Raw genomic sequence first — 27,736 nt, 5'->3', positions numbered from 1 at the left:
CCGTGCGCGGGGCGCGTCACGTGACGCGCTCCATTTCCGGCCTCGCTTTGCTGCCTGGCTGGGCTCTCCTTGAGGCTCGTTGCCGTGTGAGGAGAAGCCGTCGCCATCATGCCGGTCTACTTCCAGCGGCCCGAGAACGCCCTAAAGCGGGCGAACGGTGAGTGCGGGGCTCGGGGCCGCTCGCCAGCGGGGCGGGGGAGGGCCCGCCTTCGCCTCCGCGCCCCGCCCGTGCCCCCATTATGCTTAGTAATGGAGGCCGTGGCCTAGGCTCCCGCCACACTTGGGAGGCCCAGGCACCCGCCACGCTGACCGCAGCACGGCCTCGCCCTCCTCCCCGCGCTCTCGCTTGGGGTGGCCGGCCGGCCCCGTCAGGCACGCAGCCGAGGCGGAAGGAGGGGTGGTGGTGAAATGGGACGAGCCGCCCTGTTCGTTCTTTAGTAGGGCAGACACGAGGCCTCTCTTCTCCTCGTGGCGGCTCTTCTGACTCACTTCCTCCGGTTTGAGCCGAGGCTTGCGCGCGAGGGGGTGTGAGCGGGGAGGGTTTTTTCTCCCCCTCTTTTGTCAGTAAATAAAACACATTTTTAAAAAGTGCCTCCCTAGGCAGCGCTTGTCTTCAATGGCTGTTGCGTTATACCTGTTCCCAGTGGCCAGGCTCATCACAGTTTATCCCACCACCCCCGAATAAATAAACAAAGGGCGGGTTTTATCTCGCGTAGGCATCTTTGCGTTTCGAAATCCCACTCGCCCTTAAAACTCGCACGTTCCCTCCGTTTCGCTATGAATTATGGCCTGCGCCAGAATCTTGGTTTAGCTCAGTTTCTCAGTGGCGTCGATGACAAATCTAGCCACAGCGCTGCAGGAAATGGGCGCTCATTCTCTGCCTCTGTATCTTCCCCCCGCGTTGCCCATTTTTAAAAATCATTAAATTAATATGGTTCATTTTGAGTCCCCAGAGCATGCACTGCCTGGTGTGATGTGAAAGTAAATATTTGGTCTTTTTCAGAGTTCACAGAGCATCTGATGATGCAGAACTAAGCATATGGTACAAAGGTTAGGATTAGGACAAGAATTCTGACCTATCTTTGCTTTCCAATGTAACTTGGAAGGTCTCTACTGTTAAGCAGCTGCAGTAAACAAAGAACCATTATTTAAAGGAGTTACTTAAAGTAGTTACTTTTATTTATAACACCGTGAAATGTCATTGTGAAAACTTAAGACAACTGAACAAGATGTAATTTCATATTAGATTATAAAGTTTTAAAGCAATATTCAGGAAGTTTGTTGCTACTGTGCTTGATACATCTCATTCCTCCCCTCATCCTTTTCTTTGTCTTTTATGTAGTGCACTGAAAATTACAGTAACACAGCTCACTGTATTAATATGTAGGGAAACAAACACACCCACTTTAAAAGCTAATTTAATAACCAAAATACTGGTAAGAACCAGTTTTAAATAGTAGGGCTGCCTGTTAGAGTAGACTCAAGCCAAATTCTGTACGGTATATGTGAACATATAATTTAATTAAAGCAGGTTATACCGGTGTGTACCTAATAAATACAAGAAAAGTTTGATAAAAACCATTACTGTCAAATGGAATTAGGTCTTGAAATTTCAGTTAATTTTTTAAAAGTTTTTTTAATTAAAAAAATCATTAACATGCATATTACCATTATGTGAATTATTCAAATCTACTTACTTGATTTTTCCATTTCCTACATTCAGGCCATTCAGACTTTACACCAAATTATGGTTTGATTTATAATGCCTGTCTTGCCCACTTTCTCCCCTCACACGCTCAGTAAATGCCTAATCCTTGTTTGTGGCAAACCAGGGTTTGTTGCTATGTGGAAACAATAATTTGTCTGTTGGACATAAGTACAAATGATGGTTTGCTGTGGACAAGGATAGGAAGCTACTAAGCATGGCATGCAAATCAAGTGGGAATGTACAGTCTAACCATGGAGTTTGCTGTCATGTTGGAACATATGCTTCATCTACCATCTGGCAATTACTTAAAAATATTGACAGAATACATATTTTTTAAAAGCTTCATTGCATTGAATGCTTTATGTTACTAATAGTGAATTCAAGAATAAGTGGCCAGAATATTAATCTTGACATTGTTTTGGGATTCATAATTTTTAATGTTTTTTTAGAGCCAAGAATCTCTCAAACAAGAAACTTGAAAATGTATTAATTTCAAAAGTCAAAATGTGATTTAAATAATTTTAAAATCTATTGATTGAAATCAGGTTTCTTACGTTGACAATAATACATTTCTTCAACAAACATGCCATATTTATTGGTATTTATAGCAATAAATAGTCATTTGTCACTAAATAGGGGTTTTATACAACCAAAGAGCATAATTCAGAAGCTTTGGCCATACAGCCCACATGCTTTTTGTGCTGCAAATTTATTTTGGCTTGGAGAGGAGTCAGATTTCTGTTGGTCTGTAAATATACAAGAATAGTAAGCAAGATTGTGTACTGGCTGTACTTGCTCTTCATGATAACACAGGCTTTCTGGCTTACTGTGTTCTACTGAGAATGAACAGCATGTCGGCACACCCTACTCAGTTGCTTCCACTTTGCCTCCCTGGTACAAGTGCAAGTCTTGGCTTTGTGCTACATACAAACCAGGGATCATGGTTTGTTTCTCCATTGCAAGCCATGATTGACAACAATCATGAACCAATGGTTTGTTGTTGCTTCCTGATCTCGTATATCTATCTATCTATCTATCCCTGGTTATCCCTATAATACAAAGCCAAGATTTCCTGGTTTGTTCAGCCATTTACAGCCAGGGAAGCAATCAGGCAGCACACACCAGCTCATTGTTCATGATAAACCAGAATGTCATATAGCAGATTGGGGTTGACTTTTAATTCAACATGTATTTCAATTCAAACTGTAATAAGTATTTGTAACTTGCCAGAAGCGAGGTATGGTAGTTTTTGGAACATAAGTATTTCATTCGTTTTAGTTTGTAGAGTCATAGATATTCATATTTGAAACTGAAGATATTGCAGAACTCTTATAGTTAAAGAACAGAAATGACAACAGTTTGTAACTACAAATTGTATCACTTCCCTTATTATTCTAGAACACAAAACAATGCTTACTAAATGTTTAGCCAATCCGTTGCAACTTTTCCTTTTAAAGTGAAACAGTTTTACAAAGAACTGTTGCCACTTCACCATATTTCTGTTTTTCCTCCCTAGGAGACTTGAACAGCCAGTTTGAGCTATCAGAAATAGCTGACTCAAATCCTTTATATTAGTTTCCTGAAATCCTTTTGAAGCCTTGTGAATTTGTGGGGAAATTCACAGAAGCTTGTGGTCCACAAAAATGTTTACTAGCATGCTGATACACATTTTTTTCCAAGTAATTTTTGACTGTCAGTGTTCTGCAAAGTATAAAATTAGACTGCTCCCCCCATTTTACAGAAGTTGCTCAACCTGATTCCCTGGAGGTGATTATTACTTTAAAGCAAGCATGTCCAACAAGTAGATCATGATCTACTGGTAGATCACTGGATGTCTGCGGTAGATCACTGGTAGATCATTGGCTCCCCCAAAGAAGCTGAACAACTGCGGCTCCCCTAAAAAAAGCTCAAACATTTTACCTTCCCCCTGAAAAAACTCATGGGCCTTCCTCCTTCCTAAACAAAGCTCAACAACTTTGACCTGAACCCCCCAAAAGGGGGTAGATCACTGCTAGTTTTTAACTCTGTGAGTAGATCACAGTCTCTTGGGAGTTGGCCACCCCTGCTTTAAACAATACTATGGAAAATGGCTCGCTATAGCAACTTTCCTCTGTTTCACTCTGAAGCAATCAAAGTATTATTAAAATGAAAGTACTGTACCTTATTGCAGTATGTATTAAGAGTCATAATTTATTTTTCTCAGAATTTCTTGAGGTTGGGAAGAAGCAACCTGCTCTTGATGTTCTCTATGATGTTATGAAAAGTAAAAAACACCGAACATGGCAAAAGATCCACGAACCGATTATGCTAAAGTACTTGGAGCTCTGTGTGGACCTCCGGAAGAGCCACCTGGCTAAAGAAGGCCTATATCAGTACAAGAATATCTGCCAACAGGTAAAGGCTTAGAAAAGTGTTATCATATTAATAGTATGATATTAAAAACAATCATTATAATAAACTATATATTTTTAGATGTTTAGTAAAAATGTTGATGGTTCTGTACTATATATGGGACTTTATAAAAGCTTGATAGGGTTAGAGATAAGGAGCATATATCAACAGTAGAAACCTTTTGAATGAATTGTAGCTGCAGAAGTCATTTGTTCTCAGATGCATTGCCACACTTCATTATACTGTCACAGTTTTATATTTATATCTATATATATTTGCATATAAATAACTTCACTTCATGTCTAAGCAAAGTTATTTATAGCCGTTCTAATTCTGATACAGGTGAACATCAAATCCTTGGAGGATGTAGTTCGGGCTTACTTAAAACTAGCAGAAGAAAAAACTGAATCTGCTAAAGAAGAGTCTCAGCAGATGGTGCTAGATATTGAAGACTTAGATAATATTCAGACTCCAGAGAGGTAGGTAACAGTGCTGTGATACTTTTTGTATGAAGCTTAATTTTGTATTATGCATACATATTGAAAAACACTGATGAACTAATTTATGGTTTTGGGTGCAAGCTGAATTCTTTTGGCGGGCTTATGTCTGACTCAATCAAATCAACTTTCACCTTGATGTGGAAGACTAAAACAAGAATTGCATTCCCGTGACTTTGAAAAATGCTTTCAAAGAATGCTGTTGCCGTGTCATTAGAATTTCATTCTGCTGCTTGATATGCATCTTGTCGAGAGGAACATGATAAAAAGATTGTGTAGAATAACATATTCCTTTTGTTTCTTAATTTTAGTGTTCTCCTAAGTGCTGTGAGTGGGGAAGACACTCAAGATCGTACTGATCGGTTACTTTTGACTCCCTGGGTTAAATTTCTATGGGAATCCTACAGGCAATGTTTGGACCTTCTCAGAAACAATTCTAGAGTGGAGCGGCTTTATCATGATATTGCACAACAAGGTAAAATCTGGGGTGGTTTTTTTTTGTAAGACCTATGCAGTCACTTTTTAAAGTTCTGGGATCTCTTATAGATTGCCTACTTTCAGCAGGTGCAGGAGGGAGCATTTTGTTCTTTAAAAAGAAAATTGGAAATCTTGGGTTAAAATATTTTTTATAATAATGATTCAACTATTATCTGACTTTTTATTAAGGAAAGTAAAAAGCAATAAACCTTTTTAAAAGTTAAGAAAACAAAGTGGTTCAAACAGATAAATTTGAAGGTTAGAAAATATTGTCAGTTTGAACTGCAGGTCTGGTTAGTGCAGCACAGTAAGTCAACCTATGACTTGCCAGGACTGCATGAAACACGGTCCCAGAGAGGTGTTGGCAACTGCTTTGCTGTTTCCTGGTGTGTGTTTTTTACCTCTGCCATTCTGTACAACATTAAGGTTTGATATAGTGTGTTGTCTGCACCTAGCTCATGGTTAAGTGGTTAGTGAGTAGAGAGCTTAACCGTGAGCTCAGATTTGGATAGCATGCTAATCCAAACCTGCATGGTTCAATGTGGCAAGGAGTAAACATGACTGGTGAGGAGCAAAGCAGCTGCAAGCTCATCTCCAGTAGCTCGTACTTGCACGTGGTCCCAGTAAGCCATACTTCAGTTTATTCTGTTGTGTGAACAAGGCCAAACTGACTTAACTGCTTCCAAATGCCATAATTTTATCTTGCAGCTTTCAGGTTCTGCTTGCAATATACTCGTAAAGCTGAGTTTCGCAAACTCTGTGACAATTTGAGAATGCATTTGGGTCAGATCCAGCGTCATCACAATCAGAGTACAGCTATCAATCTCAATAACCCAGAGAGTCAGTCAATGCATTTGGAAACCAGGCTTGTACAGTTGGACAGTGCTATAAGCATGGAACTGTGGCAGGTATGTAATTACACAGTTACTGAGGTACTGACAGTCTCTCTTTCTGTTGCCAAATTCTTTTAAGCTTTACCTTCTGTTTTATGCTTTAAGGGATCTGGTAATATAGAGAGCTGTACATAAATAACAACATAAATTTATTAATTAATAAAGTTTTCTGGTAAAAGTGTGCTTAGGCTCAGAACTTGGGATAATGAGCATACCAGGACTGGGGAACTGTTTCTGCTCAGTGGACCAGATTTTAATCTCCCCTGCAAGCCAAATTTGACAGGTGGCTGAAGCCTGTCAATCACCTGGCATCATAGTGACATCAGGTGCCATGTTTTGAAGTCCTGGTTGATGAGACTTCAAAGCACAGTGGGGTATTTTAAGCAGCCCTTTGTAAAAAAAAAACTCCTGTGCTGCTGTTTACAAAGGTCAATCAAAGAGCCCCCATCCTGTTCCTTTGAAACTAAACAAAATGAAGGTTTTAAGGAGCAGTGCAGGGATGGGTACAAATGGTGGTCTAACAGCTCCCATAATGCTGCTTCAAAGCTTTACAGACAGAGGGCTTGAGCACAGTGCTGAGAGGGGGAAGGCTCCATTGAACAGAAACTATTTCAAGCTCCCAGTTGTTCCTTTGAAGCCCCACCGTTACCTGACCCACAATTGATATCATATGGGTGGGCGTGGCTTCCCCAAGATGTCCTGGCAGGCAATGCTTGGTTTGTTGGCTGGAAATTCCGTGCTTAGATTTATTTATTTATTTAATAACATGTTCGAAAGCACGTCAAAGAGCAAGGAGATAAATAGGTACCGCTCCAGCAGGAAGATAAACGGCGTTTCCGTGCACTGCTCTGGTTCGCCTAAAGCAGCTTAGTCATGCTGGCCATATGACCCGGAAGCTGCACGCCGGCTCCCTCAGCCAGTAAAGCGAGATGAGCGTCACAACCCCAGAGTCGTCTGCGACTGGACTTAACTGTCAGGGGTCCCTTTACCTTTACCTTTATTATTATGCCATTATTCAGGCAGACCACACAAACTAGGCCTGTTACTTTACATTGTATGAGGTTTCCATATATCCCTCCCCTCCAACTTGTTTGACATGCCGTTGTAGTGTAACATGATTTTTTTTTTTTAAAAAAAAAAAACTTTCAGGAAGCCTTCAAAGCTGTGGAAGACATACATGGATTATTCTCCTTGTCCAAGAAACCACCAAAGCCCCAGCTGATGGCAAACTATTATCACAAAGTTTCTACTGTCTTCTGGAAATCAGGAAATGCGCTCTTTCATGCATCCACACTTCACCGTCTTTATCATCTCTCAAGGGAAATGCGAAAGAACCTCACGCAGGAGGAGATGCAGAGGTAGGAAAACTTGTTTGCGGGTGCGTTTTTAAACTTAGAAATAGCATCAGAAGTGTATTGCAAATGGTTGGTTGGAAGCTGGATTTAAAGCTGGTCAGTTAGGTCATTTTAGGTATGGCATCTAGAATGGAGGCTAATGCAGTTCAACTGCTTAAATCTTCTGTCTGTAGGATGTCAACGAGAGTCCTTTTGGCCACTCTGTCCATTCCTATAACACCTGAACGAACTGACATTGCTCGTCTTCTAGACATGGATGGCATCATTGTTGAAAAGCAGCGGCGATTGGCAACTCTGTTGGGCCTCCAGGCTCCACCTACACGAATTTCTCTCATTAATGATATGGTAAGCAACATTTCATAAAACATTTCTATGTAGTTTGCATCCTTGATTAAAAGGAACTTTTGTAAAACTTGGAGAAGAAATTCAGAATGATGTGAATAGTAAACAATGTGAATGAAAATTAAAAGTTTCATTTGTTACCTACTTTCCCCCTCCAGTCCCAGTCTAGCTGTAGACTACAGCAGCAACTGGAACTCCTTAGTGCTGTCCATCTACAGTGGGGCATATTTCATGACTTTGGCCTTGCTTCTCCATAAGATCTGTAAATGTGACATTCTAGGTGTTTCAGCATGTGGAGATGTATGCTCCGTCACATTAATTGCACATGAAGAGTATGTTTCTTATCTATCACATTTTGATTATTTTTTTAAAATTGTATTTTAGCTAATCCTTGAGATGAAGCATTAAGTGTTACAGCTTGTTTGATATTTACTGTTAAAAACATTCATAATGTCTTATAGGTGAGATTTAATGTTGTACAACATGTTGTCCCAGAAGTAAAGGAACTTTATAACTGGCTTGAAGTAGATTTTCATCCACTGAAGTTATGTGGCCGTGTATGCAAGGTAAGTCCTGAAATTTCATTCAGAAGTATGTAATTTCTGTGTGGTTGACACAATTCACACAAATGTTGATTTATAGTAGATGTGTGGTATTTTTTAAGTGCTTTTTATGTCCAGGCTATTTTATGTCACTATTAATAGCATTCCAATCTGTTTCTAGAATTTCTAACTGCATGAAAATGCTGCTTGAATTTCCATTCATATGAATACTACACATTTAAAAGCAAAACCTGGTCATGCAAATGGAAAATGCCCTTTTGCAAGAGCAGGTTCCTAGTTTGTATTTTAAGTGACTAATAGATGCTTCTGATTTGAAATGGCATTGTACAACCAGAAAACAGCATTAACTGTTGCTTGCAGTGTATTCTTGTACATGTTTACAGGGAAGTAAATCCCATAGTATTCAAGGGGACTTTTTGCCTAATACATGTGTGCTTAAGGTTGTAGCCTTAGTTGACATATATATGTAATTCTCCAGAGTTGTACAGGTGAAGCACGTTTCATTGTCTTTCTCTTAATATTTATAAGAACAAAGATATTTCTGATGTGCTAGATAATAGGTGAAGGTAAATTAGCAGTGTGGCACACAATGTCACCACTGTCAGTCACCTTCAAACACAACTTAATACACATTGTGTTAGGAACACTTTAGTGATTGAACTAAGTAATAATTTTGTGGCCTTAAAACAGGAGGAGGTATATTGGATTAGAGAATATATTGGGTTGAAAAAGTTTAAGGACTTGCCTTAATTTTCACTCCTTGTGTATTCTTGAGTATACCCTCCTGTGTGCATGTTGAGCCCCAAAGTCCCTAGTTTTTGGCTATAGGCATTCCCATAATCTTGCTAATTGGAAAAATATACCTCTTAATATTGAGAAGATTTGCATGTTTCTGACATGGTATGGAAACACTACTGTGCACTACTGTGAAAAATTGGAGGGTTGATGCAATTTAGTGAGGAAAAGGTATTGTCTGAACCAGCTGTGCTATCTTACAATCTCTAATTCTGTACAGGTGTTGAACTGGGTAAGAGACCAATCTGAGAAGGAACCAGAACTGCAACTATATATCCCCCATCTTCAAAATAACACCATACTCAGGCTGCTTCAGCAGGTATGATTGCAAAACAAGAATCTTCAAAGTGGAATGTGCAGTTGGAGTGAATGTTGCAGAATTCCTAAATTCATCAAGATTCACTCAACTGCACAAGTGAGGAGCTTGGTTGTGACTCTCAGGGTATTCCTAATGTCATATTTTTATAAGTTTTGTTGACCAATATGGGTGGGGCACCTAAAGAGCCCCATCGCAGTAGCCTTGCTCAAGGACTTCTACTTGGTCAATGGTTTTTTCCACCCCTCTCTTCACCCCACACATTCTCCACGCTCCCTGAAACTGACTTGGGGTGGTGATGGTGAGGAGAACCACTAGAGCAGCACACAGAAGGAGGAGAGGAGAGGATCATTGTAATGTTTCTGCAGATGGTATATTCATCAGAGTGCATTGTTGAAGTCTACCCTATAAGTTGTGTGTTTTACTGTTTTGTTGTAATGCAAACTATCCTGGTATCATATGACTGGCAGGGTAGTGTTTTTTAAAAATAGAATGTTCTGTTCCTATGTATCTTTTAAGGATCACTTAGTGAAAGTTATAAGGCGCATTCTTAATTTAGTTGGCAGCTGTATGTAGTAGATATTGGACTTGTTCCTTGATTGAACTCTGAAATCTCTTAAATTAGACCTTATATTTGTCAGTTGCCTTTGACTCAGAGCTTATCTGTATCAATAAGGCACATGGTTCTCATACACTATCTTTGTAATATCTTCAAGTTCTGTCCATGTGATTAATGCATATCATATAGGGAATATATTACACTTGTAATTCTTGTTTAATTAAGGAGACATCACTAATGTGACACATAACCCTGTGGTCTACTGTAACTTGACAAGAAGGTGTAGTTACCAAAGAGTGGTGTTGGTGCGATGCCATTTTGAATAATGCATGAAACAGCACCAAAGAACCACATGCAGCAAACTACAGTCATACCTCGGGTTAAGTACGCTTCAGGTTGAGTACTTTCAATTTAAGTACTCCGTGGACCCGTCTGGAACGGATTAATCCACTTTCCATTACTTTCAATGGGAAAGTTCGCTTCAGGTTAAGTATGGACTTCCAGAACCAATTAAGTACTTAACCTGAGGTACCACTGTACTTTTTTCTCATATGCCCTATGGCCCTGCTCACTCAAGTGAACATGTGTAGGGGGTGGGATTATTGCCATGTAGAGAACCCCCACTTCCAGTTATATTGTTTGTATAGTCACTACCCATGCACAAGTATGCACAGGCTATGTATATGTGGCCTCCTAATGGAGTTTACTATTAGTACACATATGTGTAAAGACTACACAGGTGACTGAGCATAAGTTGGGGCTGGGCTTATTGCCTCACTTCCTCTTTGCATGATGGCTGTTTGGATCAGGCTTCTGACGCTTAACAGAAAACAGACAATGTTGCTATGCTCTGAACAAGCTACAGGAGACAGAAACATTGCCTGGGTTACAGAGGTACAACGCGTGGGTGATGGATCTACCTAGTTAAATAATATATTCTTAACACAAGGCTTTTGTAGTGTTTGATGTTTCAGTTTTCCAAATGCACATGTCATTGACCTGTTTCCTTTACAGTGGTAAGCAGTGTTATTTCTGATGTGCTAAAGGAACAGTTGAAGGCTAATTAGCAGCTTTGCTCCGTTGAGAGACTGCTGCCAGTCTCCTTCACACATAGTTGCTGCTTGGGAGAGTGAGTAATTCCTTTGAATAAACGCTTGACAGAAAATGTGAAGTGTTTCTTAAATGCGAATGATTATTCACTATTGTTGACGGTTAGGCTGTTGACTTAAGTTAATTGAGCTCTTAAAAATGCTTGTACAATATTAGGATGAATAATTGGAAAGAGTTGAATATTCATGTGTTACACAGGTGGCCCAAATTTATCAAAGCATCGAATTTTCTCGCCTGACTACTCTGGTTCCTTTTGTTGATGCTTTCCAACTGGAACGTGCAATAGTAGATGCTGCCAGACATTGTGATTTGCAAGTAAGTGCAGTAGCGAAAAACATCGAACGTTTATACACATTTCTGTAGTTAGATAAATCTGATTAAAGCTTGTTTAGTCAAACATAACAGTCACTTTTGTCTTTTGAATTCCAAACAATGAATTTCAGCACATTCTTCAGTGGTGGGGTAACCCACTTTAGAATATCCTCTGGCCTGTGAAGAGAATGAACTTTTTCACAAGTAGTCCAACAAAATTTCCTTCACCTGTGCAACCTTGAATGGTTGGATTGAGAAAAGATTGAGCCAAACTCTGCCCATACTGCAGGCTTTCCTGACTTCTCCGTACAGCTTGGTAGTAGTCCAGCTGCTCCTGACTCCTGGAACAGCATTCCCAGAACAGTGCAGAACACAACATTCCAAAGAATTAGGCGGGGCTGCCATATGCAAGTGAAAGTGCTTGGCTTCTCAAGCAAGACTTCTCTGATTCCCAGTCAATATGTTTTCTTGTAAAATGGTTGACTTTTATAATTCAAAAGCTACCCTTTTGGAAATATAGTTAGAAACCCCAACAGTTACAGAGCAGTTACAGCTGGTGTGTGTGTGGAAACAACGACAAAGGAACTGAAGCTTCTAAAGCCCTGCCAGGTTTAGGCAGAAAGAAGGGTAGAAGGAATGTTTCTCCCCCTGCCCCCCCTTCCTGACTTACTCTCTCTTATAATTTATGGAAATAAACTAAACTAGCTCCAGGGCTGACATAGTTTTTCCCTGTTTTATGGTTTTATTGGGGAAACACAGGGGCACAGGGGTTTTTATGGTGACAGGGAGGGGCCATGCAAAATCTGATCTCTCTCTCTGAAGGCAGGCATCTCTTTCTGCCATTGGAGAGGGAGATTTGAAAAGCCCTATAGACCCTGGGACACCATTAGTTTAGATGCATCAGTTAAATCATGGTTCTAATCATGTAGCATTGTTTCTAGTTTGCTAGCATTGTCTCTGAGCTTGCCAACTGCAGTTTTTATCTCTTATGAGAGGTATTCCCTCTGTGTGTAAAAGAATTGAGGATTCTGCCTCTTAGAAAATGCTTGCTTGGATAAATGTGTATGTAATCTAATAACGTGTTTTTAAAGATTTTTTCATCATATCACCATATGCACATTTAATTATTGAACTAAATCATATGATAATTTAGCTAAGATTCATTTAATCAAGAAGTAATTTCAGTTTTTAAGTATCATTTGATTTGAGTACAATTCAGAAGTCTGTTGTATACTGTTCTGATCTCAATTTTAAATGGCAGTAACATAAGAAAAATAAGAGTTGGTTAGAAAGAATTTAAAAACAGCTGTAAGAAACTATCCTAAACATGCCCTTAATATCGAATTTCTGAATTACTCTTAGGTTCGCATTGATCATACCACACGAACACTGAGTTTTGGGTCAGATTTGAACTATTGCACTCGGGAAGATGCACCTCTTGGCCCTCAGCTGCAAAACATGCCATCTGAGCAGATCAGGAGCCAGTTGACAGCTATGTCATCTGCCCTTGCAAAGGCTCTTGAAGTGATTAAGCCACCTCACATATTGGTAAGTTGCAAGCTTTTGATATATCTTTAAAAGAATACTGACGCTTTATGGGAAACTTGGTATGCTCAATCATGGTTTGAATATTTCTTCTCTTCCCTCCAATGCATGTTTGACTCCCCTGTTGCCTGTGTTCAAGTCACATGTCACCGCTGATGCACACTGCTTTCAGCCCTGGAAGAGTGCAGAGTGGGTTTTCACTCTCGGTGCCTCGGAACACACAAGCCCCCCTCCCCCGTGTACATGGGGAGTTGCCTATACTTACATGCATTACTTTAAAATATTTAGTGCTGGCATATTTATTCCAATACATATGTTTTTGAAGAATCTGTTCTGAGATGCAGTGGGGGGGGGGAACACATTAATAGTTCTGCAGAATTCAACAGTGCTTTTACTTTCCCATTTGTATTTTGTATTTAAATGGGTTTTTGTTGTTCTGCCTTTAACCATTATGCAGCTAGAGAAGGAAGAGCAACACCAGCTGGCTGTTACAGCTTATTTAAAAAATTCAAGGAAAGAACACCAGCGAATCCTTGCTCGCCGTCAGACTATTGAGGAAAGAAAGGAACGTCTTGAGAGCTTGAACATTCAGCGTGAAAAAGAAGAGTTGGAGCAGCGTGAAGCGGAACTCCAAAAGGTTCGCAAAGCTGAAGAGGAGAGATTGCGTCAGGAGGCAAAAGAGCGAGAAAAGGAGCGCATTCTGCAGGAACATGAGCAAATTAAAAAGAAAACTGTTCGTGAACGTTTGGAGCAGATCAAGAAAACTGAGCTGGGAGCCAAGGCCTTCAAAGATATTGATATTGAAGTAAGAAGCTTGTTGTTTTCCCCTGACAACTTGTTCATTGTAATCACTAGTGACTATTCACTAATGGGAAGTTTATATTGTAGAAAATACTGTATATTGAGTTTGACTTTTAGCCCATTTCTACATTCTAACTGTTAAGTCTGATCCTTCAGGGAGACAAATCCCATTTGAGCACCCTACCAGTAGCATCTCCAACTTCCCTGGACTAGGTTTCCTAACCTTAATCAAACAACTTGATTACAAATAATATAGTCTATTTCTGAATATTAGAATATTTTAATAAAATGGATTAAAGGACTAAAATTAAAAAAATAAAATAAAACAGTAGATAATGCATCAAGTGGGGAAGCTGCATTAAAATTAAAAACAAGAATGTGTGTTTTTATCAGAAATGGCAGTTTGATTTTTATTCTTTAACATCTAATGTCTTGACTATAGGATCTTGAAGAATTGGATCCGGACTTCATTATGGCAAAACAAGTTGAACAGCTGGAGAAAGAAAAGAAGGAATTGCAAGAGCGTCTGAAGAATCAGGAGAAAAAGGTATAAGAAAAAGATGTACGGTTAATAGCTGAGAACTAGGTGGAGAAACAGCATCTATTGATAACATTTGTGTGTTCCTTTTATGCTTAAACCTGAACAATCACATTTCTTTTCTTTAGATTGACCATTTTGAAAGGGCAAAACGCTTGGAAGAAATCCCACTGATTAAGAGTGCATATGAAGAGCAAAGAGTCCGAGACATGGAGCTTTGGGAACAGCAAGAAGAAGAAAGGGTGAGGTTTCTGAGAGTACTCTGGTGTGACATAGTTACTTAATATTTTTTCTCTGTTAGTTTCTAGAAATGAAATTCTCAGCTGATTATATAATTTATGAAGTAGACAATGTGAATGAATGATGTTCGGATATATTGCAATTAAGGAATCTCAGTCTGTTCTAGAACTCCAATTTTTGCCATAAAAGAATGCAAATCTTCTGACTGGAATAAATTGTGTAGCTACACCAAGTTCTAATGTAAATCATTAGAATGCTTTGCAACTTGCAATGGTGTAATAGCTAGAATCTATTTGGGAACCATGAAAACCACCATTTTAAAGGTGATCAAAGGGTTTATATAGACTTTGTTCCCAAGCTCTTTTTCAGTATACCATTGCTTAACAATAATAGGCCTACTGGTGTTTTTCTTTAACTGGTCTGCTAAATTTTATTGGCATCTAGACTGTTTAAAAAAAAGAGAGGCATGTGATGCCCATAAATTCACAAAAGACATTTGAAACAAATTGTATGCATCACTCTACTACTGATTTGGTTTTGTGTATGTCACAGATCACAACTATGCAGTTGGAACGTGAGAAAGCCCTTGAACATAAGAACAGAATGTCAAGGATGTTGGACGACAGCGATTTCTTTGTAACTAGGCTCAAAGAAGCGAGAAGATCAGTGTATGAGGTAAATCAGATTTTTGTGTTCTGACACACATGAGATTGCTCCTGAACAGAACTTTATAGAAAATGGAGTGAGGGATGGCACTGGCACCCTCTCTCCTTTGTCATTTTAGCATCTTAGTGTCTGTGCCTTTTTGATATGAGAGGCACCACTTATTACGCTTTACATCAGCAAAGAGGTGTCCTTTCTGATAAAATGATCTCATATAAAAAGCTTTATTTGTGTCTTCCTCTTGGTTTATTTCATTTGTATCCTTACCTTCCTCCAAAGATATCAGAGATTTCTCCCATTTTATAAGTTGTTTCTAAACTTTCAAAACAGTTGTTTTACATCTCTGCTCTTAATGTGGATTCCAGAACTGTTTAGAACCATAGAGTTGGAAGGAACCCAAGGGTCATCTAGTTCAACCCCCTGCAATGCATGGAACTCAGCTAAAGCATCCATGACAGATGGCCATCCAACCTCTGCTTAAAAACCTCCCAAGGAAGGAGAGTCCACAACCTGCCAAGGGAGACTGTTCCACTGTCGAACAGCTCTTACTGTCAGAAGGTTTTACCATATGTTTAGTCTGAATCTCCTTCCTTGTAAGTTGAAGCCATTGGTTTGAGTCCTACCTTCCAGAGCAGCAGAAAACAAGCTTGCTCCATCTTCCATGTGACAGCCCTTTAGATATTTGAAGATGGCTATCATATCTCCTCTTAGTCCCTTTTCCAGGTTAACCATACACTGTTGACTCCTGTTAAGCTTGTGGTCCACCAGGACCCCTAGATCCTTTTCACATGTACTGTTAAGTAAGCCAGGTGTCCCCCCCATCCTATATTTGTGCATCTGGTTCTTCCTGCCTAAGTGCAGAACCTTACATTTGTTCCTATTGAAATTCATTTTGTTAGCTTGTGCCTAGTTAGTCCAATCTGTTAAGGTCATTTTGAATTTTGATTCTGTCTGCAGCATTATCTACCCTTCCCAGTTTCATGTCATCTACAGATTTGATGAGCATCCCTTCAATTCCTCCATCCAAGTTGTTTAGAAAGACGTTGAACAATGTGCCCAGGAGTTGACTTTATGTTAGCTGCCAAGCTACAATTAGTCATTAACACATGTAGACACCAGATAGTTGGAGTTCATGTTTGAGCATTCATCCTGTAGGTTGCCTGTAACATGTCTGGAGTTCAATGTATTAATATGTATTTTAGGAAAAACTTAAACAATTCCAAGAAAGATTAGCAGAGGAAAGGCATAACCGCTTAGAGGAACGCAAAAGGCAGCGCAAAGAGGAAAGACGTATTGCTTATTATCAGGAGAAAGAGGAAGAAGAACAAAGATTGCAAGAAGAGAAGATGCTTAAAGGTAAACACTAAATAAAAGGCTATTGCTGAAAAAACACCCTTGTTCTTTGCTGTGTTTCCAACAATATTTATTTTACTTATCTGGATATAGATGTACGATGGCTGCCATTAATTGAATTTTGAATTTCATTACTCATAAAAATAATAATTGGTAATATTCAGTGGTGTCCGTCCACTAGCAGAATGGACATTGTTTGTGGAATAGATTCCCTCTACTAGGCCCACTCAATATGATCTGGAGAGTTTGGAGACCCTGCAGAGCAGATTTGGGGACGGCATGGGGGGCTATGGGACAGGAAAGAAAAAGGAATTCCCATCACATGACCAGAAGTCTGCTTGCACAACATTGGCCCATTAAATTTTAAGCAGACATGAAATGCTATGCAAACAAAGTTGGTAAATGAGAGGACATATGATAGACATTTCAAAGATAGGATGGAAAGTCACTATCTGCATTAATATTTTGGGCAGAACAAGAAGAAAAAGAGCGTGCAGAACGTGAAAAACGTGAGGAAGAAATGCGTGAATATCAGGAACGCGTCAAAAAACTAGAAGAGGTTGAGAGAAAGAAACGCCAAAGAGAACTGGAGATTGAAGAGAGGGAACGTCGTCGAGAAGAAGAGAGGAGAAATCTTGAAGATCCGCTTTCAAGGAAGGTAAATTCTGTTTCCGATAAACTGACATTTCTAAGCAGAATCCAGTGTTGCATGAGCAGAAGTCCTGTGCAAACAACAGGACTTCACTTCTCTCTTCTCCCCTCTGCAGACCACCACATGTCTCCAAAATCTGCTGTGGAGAGTCCCTCAATCCTTTGAAGCATATTTTGAAACGTGGAGGCCTGGGTGGGAGGAGGACAGGAAGATGAAGTCTGTCGCGTGAGGAGAGCTTTGCTCTGCTTCCGCACAGATAGCATTGGATACAACCCTCCAAATTCTTCTATACTTATATAGGCAATAATTTACACCATCAATAAAAAAGTATATGTGAAAGAACTCTACAAATTCAAGAATTCATATTTAAGTCGAGAGGGAAACTTTCAACGTATAGCTTTTGAGTGGACTCCAGTTTTGTGCCTTGGTGCTATGGAGGAGAAAGTGATTCCACCTTCTTGCAGCTTTCTATGGCACCTTCCAGCATGTTCTGGAGGGTCCCCTGACTCACTGCAGCTGAATTCGGCCAGTGCTGGGAGGCTACCAGGGTTGGGGAATGTATCCAAAAAAAACTGGTTCCCTTTTCTGTTAGCTGATGCACAAGGGCACCAATAAATTAACTGTCAACTGGCCTTTTAGTATCTTTATGATCATATGATGAGTATGAAATAATGTAGTACAGTATGAAGTTAATCAGGAGGGGGAAGAAGGATCAGGATCTGTTGCTTGGTGTTTGAGTAGTTTGCAATAGATCGAGTTTTTGACCGCTGTTTGTCTTAACAATAGTGGCAGCTTAAAAATTTATTTTACCTAAATTAGTTGGCTGAAAAAGAATGCCCAAGGGTGTGGTGGATAACAGGAGTGGATTCTTGTATGAAGAGATTCCCAAGCTTTCTTCTGTTATCAAAAAAATCCTGGGCTAAGCATATGCTCAGAGACAGTCTATTCCTTAAATCTTTTTGTATGTCTGCTCAGTTGAGCCACTATTCTGCACCAGTCTCTGGTTGGTGGAACTTGTGGTATTAGTTAAAAAAAAAAAGTAGAAGAGCCTGTATGCTTGAAATCTTCCCACTGCTCAAGCACATAAAGTGTTTCCAGAGCTGTAGCATGTTGGTTTGTTGCAGCAAAGTGAACTCTGGTCTACAAAAGCTCATGTCATAACCAATTCATCAGCCTTTAAGGTGCCCCAGGAGTCATCTTTGTTCTTGTCTTAAGTATTGCTTCATATTAATATTACCTTTGGCTCAATCATTGCTAATCTTTTCAATGGATAAACTTTGCACCAGAAAATACATGCATTATGAAATTTTATAATGGTGAAAATGTGTGTATTAATCCGCATCATCTGCAGCCCTAGTAATTTCTCATTCTTACTCTATATGTAATTTTTCCAGTGGAGAATTAGAGGTCATCCTCACTTTACATATTGTAGTTGTCATGTCTGAAGGGTCCATTTGTATGTGAAATTTGGGATCTGTTCCTTTTCTCCTGCTTTTTAGGAGTAGGAAAAATGACAGAAGACTTTGCTGCCTTTTTTGAATGGATTGACTATTGTTTCCAGTTCACTTCTGTCATTCTTCCTCTGCCATATTTTATTCTAATTTGAACTGTCATCACCTTAGCTGTTCATTTGCTATGTTCTACAAAACATGGGTAGTGGTGGTTTCTCTAGTGGCTACCTTTTGCATTGATATGCTGTTTCTCAAGTTCGTATTCAGTACTGTACAGGTCACTCGGGGATATGTGAATAATTCTTACTAAATAACTGAGCAATTTGTTTGGGTCACGTTGGGACAAGGAGCTGTTATTTTACTACCTATTCCCCATCCCCTTTCTTGAGCTGTAACTAATAGTTCAGGTCCAGTATAATGCAGTACTTTGCACTTGTCCATGCTGAATATCCACCCATATATTTGTCACATGAGGTCTCATTAAATTTGTAATGCCACAGAATGCAATATATACTTTTGTTTTTAATAACTAGTCAAAAAACAAGTTTCACTGACAGATTAGTTCATAGGTTCTCAGTACGTTATTGTAAGTAAAAATAATGTCATGCCTATACTATTGTATTGAAATAAAAGCATGTGATATATACAAAACCACATTGGTTGGGTTCTTACTAACGGTACTTTTTATTTTTTATTTAACTGTAGGACTCTCGTTGGAGTGACCGAGAACCTGGTGAAAGCACCTGGAGAAGAAGTGCTGAGCCAGACTCAGAATGGAGGCGACAAGCACCACCAGAAAGGTATTGATTGGAATAATGCTTAAAGTGTCTACAACTTGTTAATGTTTCCTTTGTGATCCTGATGTCCTCTGCAAGGGTGAGTATTGTTGTAGACTTCACACAGATAAAATGGGTTGTATCCAACGAAATCATTGCATGCACAGAATGCAATAAAATTCCATAAGAATAGCAAAATTACATAATTGTTTATTTTGACAATTTATACACCGTTTAATGCAGTAGTCTCTTAAGGAGTCTACAGGGTTGATTTAATAAAGATAACTATTCATTGAAAGGATAAAATCAAAATTCTAGAATAAAGTCTTCAGTACATGCTGGACGTTCAGCAGGCAGAGGGCCAGTCTGAACTTAACTGGATGGAAGTTTCATAAAATTGGGTCCATAGTATTGAATGTACATCTCTGGGTGGATGCAAGTTGTGTGTCTAAGCCATGAGGGGATACTAACAGTGATTCTTCTGAAGACCTCAGGGATTAGGCGGTTCTAAAAATCCTGGATCCAAGTTGTTAAGGGCTTTGCAAATTAATACAAGAACCCTGTATTACATTGAGAAAGCAACCAGCCATTTGAATGAAAACCTTAGGTGTGCTGTTTCTCACCCCAGGTGAAGATTCCATTTGGTTTTAAAACAGAATTTGTAAGTTCAGTGATGTATACTGATTTCTTAAGTTTCCTAGCATATGTAGACTGTTGGATAAAAGTTTGTAAGTTCCCAGCCAGAGTTGGAAGAGAGCACCTGAAATATAGTTGGATAGGCCATAGCAAGGAAAGAAAAAAGATTATTTATAAATCTTTTATATTGATCAGAACTCGAACAGAATTGTCTATTTTTTTATATTTCAGCAACATCCATGCATCCTGACATTTCCTTTGAAATCTTCCAACAGTGAGCAGTCTCCAATGAAGTAGTTTTGTTAGTGCAGGGACTTCCTATCCCTGTACCTCCCAACAGCCCCCTCTGCCAAATGGTGGGTTGACAAGAAACCCAGAACAGATGTAGGGTGCACAGGGGAAGAAGAGGGAGGGGAAGTCCTGTTGTGCAGCCATAAGTACTTGGGCTAACAGAACTACTTTGCTGGATAATGCTTTCTTTTTATAATTATCCATCCTTTGTGACACCATTGTTCTTTAGGATCTTGTTACATATGATGCTTTATTTATCCTCACCACCCCAAAATGTCAAGCTGACTACTCAACAGGTTGCATGTTAGTTCTTACATGGAACAGATATCTTTATGGGAAATAACATGTGATGTGATGTAATTAGTACTACTGTGTAGAAGTAATATACCAAATGGCTTTCCAGACAACTGAAAACAAAACTTTTATATTAAAAATGCATGATTTTTCTATTTAAACAGAGAGTGGCGGCGTGGAGAAGCACGTGAGGATGAAAAACCTTTACGAAGAGATGATTTGCCTCGGCGTGGTATCTCAGAAGACAGAGTAGAGTCTCCTCGTGAAACACTAGAAGACAAAGTGCCGAAGCCGGATGTTGATGAAGACAAAGGTCCTAAGAAAGTTCTGGATGATGACAGAACAAGTTGGCGCTCAGCAGAAGACAAGGGCCCCATGCGTGGCTTGGATGATGACAGGGGCCCCAGGCGCGGGCTGGATGATGACAGGGGCCCCAGGCGTGGGCTGGATGACGACAGGGGCCCCAGGCGTGGGCTGGATGATGACAGGGGCCCCAGGCGCGGGCTGGATGATGACAGGGGCCCCAGGCGCGGGCTGGATGATGACAGGGGCCCCAGGCGTGGGCTGGATGACGACAGGGGCCCCAGGCGCGGGCTGGATGACGACAGGGGCCCCAGGCGTGGCTTAGATGACGACAGGGGCCCCAGGCGTGGCTTAGATGACGACAGGACCCCCAGGCGCGGGCTGGATGATGACAGGCCAAGTTGGCGCAACACAGATGATGACAGGACCCCCAGGCGTGGGCTGGATGATGACAGGGGTCCCAGGCGTGGGCTGGATGATGACAGGGGTCCCAGGCGTGGGCTGGATGAAGACAGGGGCCCCAGGCGGGGCTTGGATGATGACAGGGCCCCCAGGCGTGGGCTGGATGATGACAGACCAAGTTGGAGAGCTGCAGATGAAGATAGGCCTCCCCGGCGTGGGCTGGATGATGACAGAATGTCAAGGCGTGATGAAGATAGGGGACCATGGCGTAACACAGATGAAGATAGAATTTCAAGGCGTGATGATGATCGTGGACCTAGACGTGGAGATGATTCTAGGCGTGGAGAGGATTCCAGAACTGGACCTTGGAGACCATATGGTAAACCAGGTAAACTAATATAAATTGTAGCCATTCATTTTGTGTTCTGAGGAATAGCTGGCATACATTCTTTTTTAAGTTTGCACAGAAAATGCTTTGCATTCTGAGATGACTGCAGCAAACTGAAAAGTACCTCGTAATGTTTCTATTGAAAATGGTCTGAAAAGTAATGGCGGTAATAGAAGAATCTAAAGGGTTACATATTTGCAAGTCACAACCCAATAAGCGCCAAACTTCTTTACATTGCCATAGCTGCCAAGTTTTCCCTTTTCTCGCGAGGAAGCCTATTCAGCATAAGGGAAAATCCCTTTAAAAAAGGGATAACTTGGCAGCTATGTACATTGCTGGCACTGCAGTATAAAAAAAATGATTTCTTTGCTCATTAATTGAAGGTTTCCCAAAGTGCATTTTTTGTACTTTGATTGCTAGGCACATTTAAGCAAATGACTAAAAAATGGAGATGATCTAATAGGTAGCACAGATTCCAGAATTAGTTGAGTGCAAGTGTACTGGATAATTAAAAGGAAAAAAACACATTCTCTTCCTTATTCAAGGAAATCATAATAAAGCACATGTAAGCGTGAAACAAGTTATTCCACATTGTATTCCATTTATGCCAGATGTGTTCCCATCCCAGATATCCATAATAGAATGGGATTTTGCATGTGGAAACCTCAGTTGTGGTGTGGAATCGTAAGAAATAGAATACTGTACAAACTCCTTGCATGCATGAATGAATCTTTATTTGTGTCAGCCATCGGCCATAGCAATAAAACAACAATATAATAATAATAATAATAATAATAATAATAATATATATTATTTATACCCCGCCCATCTGGCCGGGTTCCCCCAGCCACTCTGGGCGGCTTCCAACACAACACTAAAATACAGAAATCCATCAAACATTAAAAGCTTCCCTAAACAGGGCTGCCTTGAGATGCCTTCTAAAGGTCTGGTAATTGTTGTTCTCTTTGACCTCTAGTGGGAGGGCATTCCACAGGGTGGGTGGTTCCCTGTAACTTGGCTTCTCGTAGCGAGGGAACCGCCAGAAGGCCCTCGGAGCTGGACCTCAGTGTCCGGGCAGAACGATGGGGGTGGAGACGCTCCTTCAGGTATACCGGACCGAGGCCGTTTAGGGCTTTAAAGGTCAGCACCAACACTTTGAATTGTGCTCGGAAACGTACTGGGAGCCAATGTAGGTCTTTCAGGACCGGTGTTATGTGGTCTCGGCGGCCGCTCCCAGTCACCAGTCTAGCTGCCGCATTCTAGATTAGTTGTAGTTTCCGGGTCACCTTCAAAGGTAGCCCCACGTAGAGCGCATTGCAGTAGTCCAAGCGAGAGATAACTAGAGCATGCACCACTCTGGAGAGACAGTCAGTGGGCAGGTAGGGACTCAGCCTGCGTACCAGATGGAGCTGATAAACAGCTGCCCTGGACACAGAGTTGACCTGTGCCTCCATGGACAGCTGTGAGTCTAAAATGACTCCCAGGCTGTGCACCTGGTCTTTCAGGGGCACAGTTACCCCATTCAGGACCAGGGAGTCCTCCACACCCGCCCGCCTCCTGTCCCCCACAAACAGTACTTCTGTCTTGTCAGGATTCAATCTCAATCTGTTAGCCGCCATCCATCCTCCAACTGCCTCCAGACACTCACACAGGACCTTCACCGCCTTCACTGGTTCTGATTTAAAAGAGAGGTAGAGCTGGGTATCATCAGCATACTGATGGACACCCAGCCCAAACCCCCTGATGATCTCTCCCAGCGGCTGCATATAGATGTTAAAAAGCATGGGGGAGAGGACAGAACCCTGAGGCACCCCAGAAGTGAGAGCCCAGGGGTCTGAACACTCATCCCCCACCACCACTTTCTGAACACGGCCCAGGAGGAAGGAGCGGAACCACTGCATGACAGTGCCCCCAGCTCCCAAGCCCTCTAGACGGTCCAGAAGGATGTTATGGTCGATGGTGTCAAAAGCCGCTGAGAGATCCAGCAGAACAAGGAAACAGCTCTCACCTTTGTCCCTAGCCCGCCGGAGATCATCAACCAGTGCGACCAAGGCAGTTTCAGTCCCATGATGAGGCCTGAATCCTGACTGGAAGGGATCCAAATGGTCCGCTTCTTCCAGGCGTGCCTGGAGTTGTTCAGCAACCACTCGCTCAATCACCTTGCCCAAGAATGGAAAATTTGAGACTGGGCGATAGTTGGCCATATTGGCCGGATCTAAAGATGGTTTTTTAAGAAGCGGGTCTGGGAAGGCCCCCTCATGGAGAGAAGCATTTACCAACCCGCGAAGCCCATCACCCAGCCCTTCCCGGCTAGCTTTTATAAGCCAGGATGGGCAAGGATCAAGGAGACAGGTGGTTGGTTTCACTCGTCCAAGCAGCCTGTCCACATCCTCGGAGGTAACAGATTGAAATTGATCCCACAAAACTTGACTAGACAGGACTCTAGCACTCCCCCGCCCCGGCCCTGCTCCCATGGTGGAGTCTACCTCTTCCCGAATCTGAGCGACTTTATCTGCAAAAAACTTTGCAAAATCATTGCAGGAGATCATGTGTCCCGTACTGGGCCCGGATGGAGCAGGTGGTTCCGCTAAATTGCGAACCACCTGGAAGAGTCTCCTGCTGCTGTTTTCTGCAGATGCGATGGAGACGGTGAAGAAGGTCCTCTTCGCATCGCCATTGCCACTTGGTAGGCTCGAAGTTGAGCTCTAGCCCGTGTCCGGTCTGATTCAAAATGAGTTTTCCGCCACCGGCGCTCTAGCCGTCTCAACGACTGTTTCATTGCCCTCAGCGCCGGGGAAAACCACGGGGCTGTCCGGGCTCCATGCAATCTGAGAGGGCGCTTCGGAGCCAGACAGTCAATAGCGCTGGTTAACTCTGCATTCCAGCGGGCCACCAGGGAATTAGCTGAAAGGCCATCGACATGGGATAAAACATCCCCTACCACTCTCTGGAAGCCAATTGGATCCATTAAGTAGCGGGGGCGGACCATCCGAATCGGTCCCACCTCCCTGCAGAGGGGAAGGGTTGCGGAGAAGTCCAGTTGCACCAGAAAGTGATCTGACCATGGCACTTCTTTTGTTTCGCTTTTACTTAATGTTAGATCACCAACATCCATAGAGGTAAACACCAAGTCCAAGGCATGTCCGCGGCTATGAGTTGGGCCAGACTTATTCAGGGACAGCCCTGAATATACAAATAATAGAAATAAAAAGTCAATTATATAAAATACATGAATGGAAGCGCTACATTCTTACACTATTGAAATTAGTACACAAAAGTTCAGATATTTTGCTGTCAAATAGGTGGTTGGAGAGAACGAGAAAAGGCTCGTGAAGATAGTTGGGGCCCTCCACGAGATTCCAGACCTTCAGAAGATAATGAATGGGATAAAGATCGTGATGAGAATGAGAAGGACCGTGAAGTTGACAAGGACCGTGACCTTGATCGGGAAGATCGTTTCAGGCGTCCTAGGTTTGATTTCATTACGGTACTTTTAAATCATGTATGTAGATTGGGTTTCTCCTCCTCACCCCTTATGAACTGGGGTCAGGCACCACCACAAAAATCTTTGGGATATTGGACATCACATTTGGGGGCACTTGAACAATTTTGAATTGGTAGTAAGTAGCCAAAAGCAGGGCTTTTTGTGTTAATTTGATGGGTTTTATGTCACCAAAATGTGCACTTGAGTGCTATGAGGATTAACTGTGGAATAGCTTGCAATATTTTTACCCACAAATGTTTGCAAATGCTTGTTTTTTGGAAAAAATGATTTTGAATAGTGCTATTATTTTTTGGGGGGAAAGTTTTGTTTTGTTCCAGTAACAGTTTGCATAAGAGTAGCTTCTGGGTCATACGGTTGATTTTAATTCATTCCCTTGAATGTGGAGTTAAATGCTTTTTCTTATTACTAAAATATATTTTTATAACTAAAGAGATGACGCTGGCTGGAGAAGAGGACCAGCTGAGGAAACCTCTAGCTGGAGAGAGTCAGGCCGTCGTGATGAATGGGACAGAGGTGGCCGTGATTCTAGAGATGACCGGGGTGGCCGTGATCTTCGAGATCGGCGTGTTGAAGACAGGGAAAGGAGAGGCCCGGGGCCCCTTCCCAGAACAGATCGGGAAGAAGGTAGACTTGTTTTCTGTAGTTGGGTACCCTAAATACAGGTCCCTTTCGGGAAAAGACAAAAGAAGCACACTTAACGGTATATATCATTGCATAATTGTGCAGACCCAGGGGGCGCTGTGGGTTAAACCACAGAGTCTAGGGCTTGCTGATCAGAAGGTCGGCGGTTCGAATCCCTGCAACGGGATGAGCTCCTGTTGCTTGGTCCCAGCTCCTGCCCACCTAGCAGTTCGAAAGCACATCAAAGGGACCGCTCTGGCGGGAAGGTAAACGGCGTTTCCGTGCACTGCTCTGGTTCGCCAGAAGCAGCTTTGTCATGCTGGCCACATGACCCGGAAGCTGTCTGTGGACAAACGCCGGCTCCCTCGGCCTATAGAGCGAGATGAGCGCCGCAACCCCAGAGTCGGACACGACTGGACCTTTACCCCTTTACTTTTACCTAATTGTGCAGATAGGGTCACAGTTGAGAACACTTGAGGAATATATTTTTAAAAGAAATGAAATTTGATGGTGTAGTAAGATATGATTTAAACAGGTAAATAAAAAATGTTTTTGTACTTAAAAGACTTGCAAAGTTTTTGCCCCTTAGCTTTGAACCTACTAAATGTTCTATGTTTTTAACATTGTTGGTTACAATAGGTATTTATTTTTCTATTCTGGGTCTTCAAATCCATAATTTATCAGATAATCAGACCTTCTATAAATCATGTTAACTTCTCATTTCAAAGCTATGTGGAAAGATTCATACAAGATCCCTCCCCCTCTTTTTTTTATTTTAAAAAAAAGTTCTATTTTTGGACATACTCATGAGTTTATGGGTGTCTCTTGCGAATTGCTATAAAGCTGTTTTGGATGGCCTGGATTCCAATGTCATTAAACTTTTTCTCTGGATTTGATGATACTAAAGCTCAGCGAAGGAAGCATAGCCATAATACTGTCTTTCCCCCCATTTAGTGAGCTCATGGAGACGTGGCGATGACAAAAAGGAGGAGCATGAAGAACGGGAAACTGTTCGGAGACCACCTGCTGCTGCTCCTGCTGTTCCAGCTCCCTCTGTGTCAAAAGAACGAGAAAAAGATGGTGAGAAAGAGAAGGGGGCCTGGAGAACAGAAAAAGACCGGGACTCCCTTCGCCGCACTAAACTTGAAGCTGATGAAGATGGGTGGACCACTGTGCGACGTTAAGTTCTAAACCTAAACATGGTTTTTATGTTGGTGTTTAGCATTGATTGGTAACAAATTATAATATTGGTGCTTTAACACTCTGAATTGGAATTCTTTAACAAAATTTTCTAGGTAATGTGAAAGCATGAAACTCTTACACGTGTGAAAACTGATCATGCACAGAACTTGCAACTAAAAGTCAGAAATTGAATACTGGTTACCTGAAATTTCAAATGTTGTATATGTCACAGATCACTTGGTGGTAAGAAATAAAAAAATATGAACTCAGTAGGTATCTTTGAGTGGCATGTATATCTCAATCAGAAAGAAATCAATTTTTATTTTAAGTAGCTCTTCACCTGAAAATAGGTATGGTCTGCAAAGTGTACATTTGAAACAACATTTCTAGTTACATGAAGTGATGGCTTTGTAAGACTACTGCCTAAAATAGATATAAGCAAACACTTTCTATTTGGGTATTTTGATGGCAAGAGTTTTTTTTTCCTGATGGTATTATACGAAGTCAGTATGTTTTGAGTTGCATACGATAAATGTTATGGACCTTTTAGCCACACGGGGGTTTATTTGGGTAGATTTTTCTTGAATGCATATACTTGTCAAGCCATTTTGCAGTCTTTGTTCTCACAATGAATGCCAGCACAGCAGTCTCAAAACAACAAATAAGGCTATTAAAATGAGAGCGTTTGAGAACAATCATACTGCTGACGTTTCAGACCCATGGCATATAGAGACTGCTTTTTCTGTTCATGGATAATTCATGCCTTTTGAAGCATTT

The 27,736-nt window shown here is 41.3% G+C and overlaps 1 protein-coding gene and 2 non-coding genes across 3 annotated transcripts; all 3 read left to right on the top strand.

Moving 5' to 3' along the window:
• The first annotated feature begins 7 nt into the window (after window positions 1-7).
• Window positions 8-27,433, top strand: EIF3A (eukaryotic translation initiation factor 3 subunit A). Its single transcript, XM_035137844.2, has 22 exons — window positions 8-157; window positions 3,912-4,102; window positions 4,442-4,578; window positions 4,908-5,071; window positions 5,782-5,981; window positions 7,116-7,324; window positions 7,495-7,666; window positions 8,125-8,229; window positions 9,242-9,340; window positions 11,205-11,321; window positions 12,681-12,866; window positions 13,321-13,668; window positions 14,107-14,211; window positions 14,331-14,444; window positions 14,995-15,117; window positions 16,308-16,461; window positions 16,932-17,116; window positions 19,267-19,361; window positions 20,723-21,651; window positions 24,954-25,122; window positions 25,587-25,780; window positions 26,732-27,433. The coding sequence occupies exons 1-22, from the start codon at window positions 109-111 to the stop codon at window positions 26,959-26,961; spliced, it is 4,275 nt and encodes a 1,424-aa protein (XP_034993735.2). The 5' UTR covers window positions 8-108; the 3' UTR covers window positions 26,962-27,433.
• Window positions 8,718-8,847, top strand: LOC118096675 (small nucleolar RNA SNORA19). Its single transcript, XR_004693954.1, has one exon. It is a non-coding gene; the product is annotated as a small nucleolar RNA SNORA19 (small nucleolar RNA).
• LOC118096674 (small nucleolar RNA SNORA19) lies at window positions 10,879-11,010 on the top strand. The gene has a single exon (XR_004693953.1). It is a non-coding gene; the product is annotated as a small nucleolar RNA SNORA19 (small nucleolar RNA).
• Window positions 27,434-27,736: the final 303 nt, after the last annotated feature.

The sequence above is a fragment of the Zootoca vivipara genome, chromosome 5, assembly GCF_963506605.1.
Source record: "Zootoca vivipara chromosome 5, rZooViv1.1, whole genome shotgun sequence".
NCBI lineage: Eukaryota > Metazoa > Chordata > Lepidosauria > Squamata > Lacertidae > Zootoca > Zootoca vivipara.
The sequence above is the reverse complement of the archived record's forward strand: the minus strand, read 5'-3'. Positions and strand labels throughout refer to the sequence as shown.

Coding starts and splice junctions, on each gene's coding strand:
- EIF3A (XM_035137844.2), top strand. CDS start 109: ATGCCGGTCTACTTCCAGCGGCCCGAGAACGCCCTAAAGCGGGCGAAC. Junction 12,867..13,320: donor TTAAGCCACCTCACATATTG/GTAAGTTGCAAG, acceptor ACCATTATGCAG/CTAGAGAAGGAAGAGCAACA. Junction 14,445..14,994: donor AACAGCAAGAAGAAGAAAGG/GTGAGGTTTCTG, acceptor TGTATGTCACAG/ATCACAACTATGCAGTTGGA.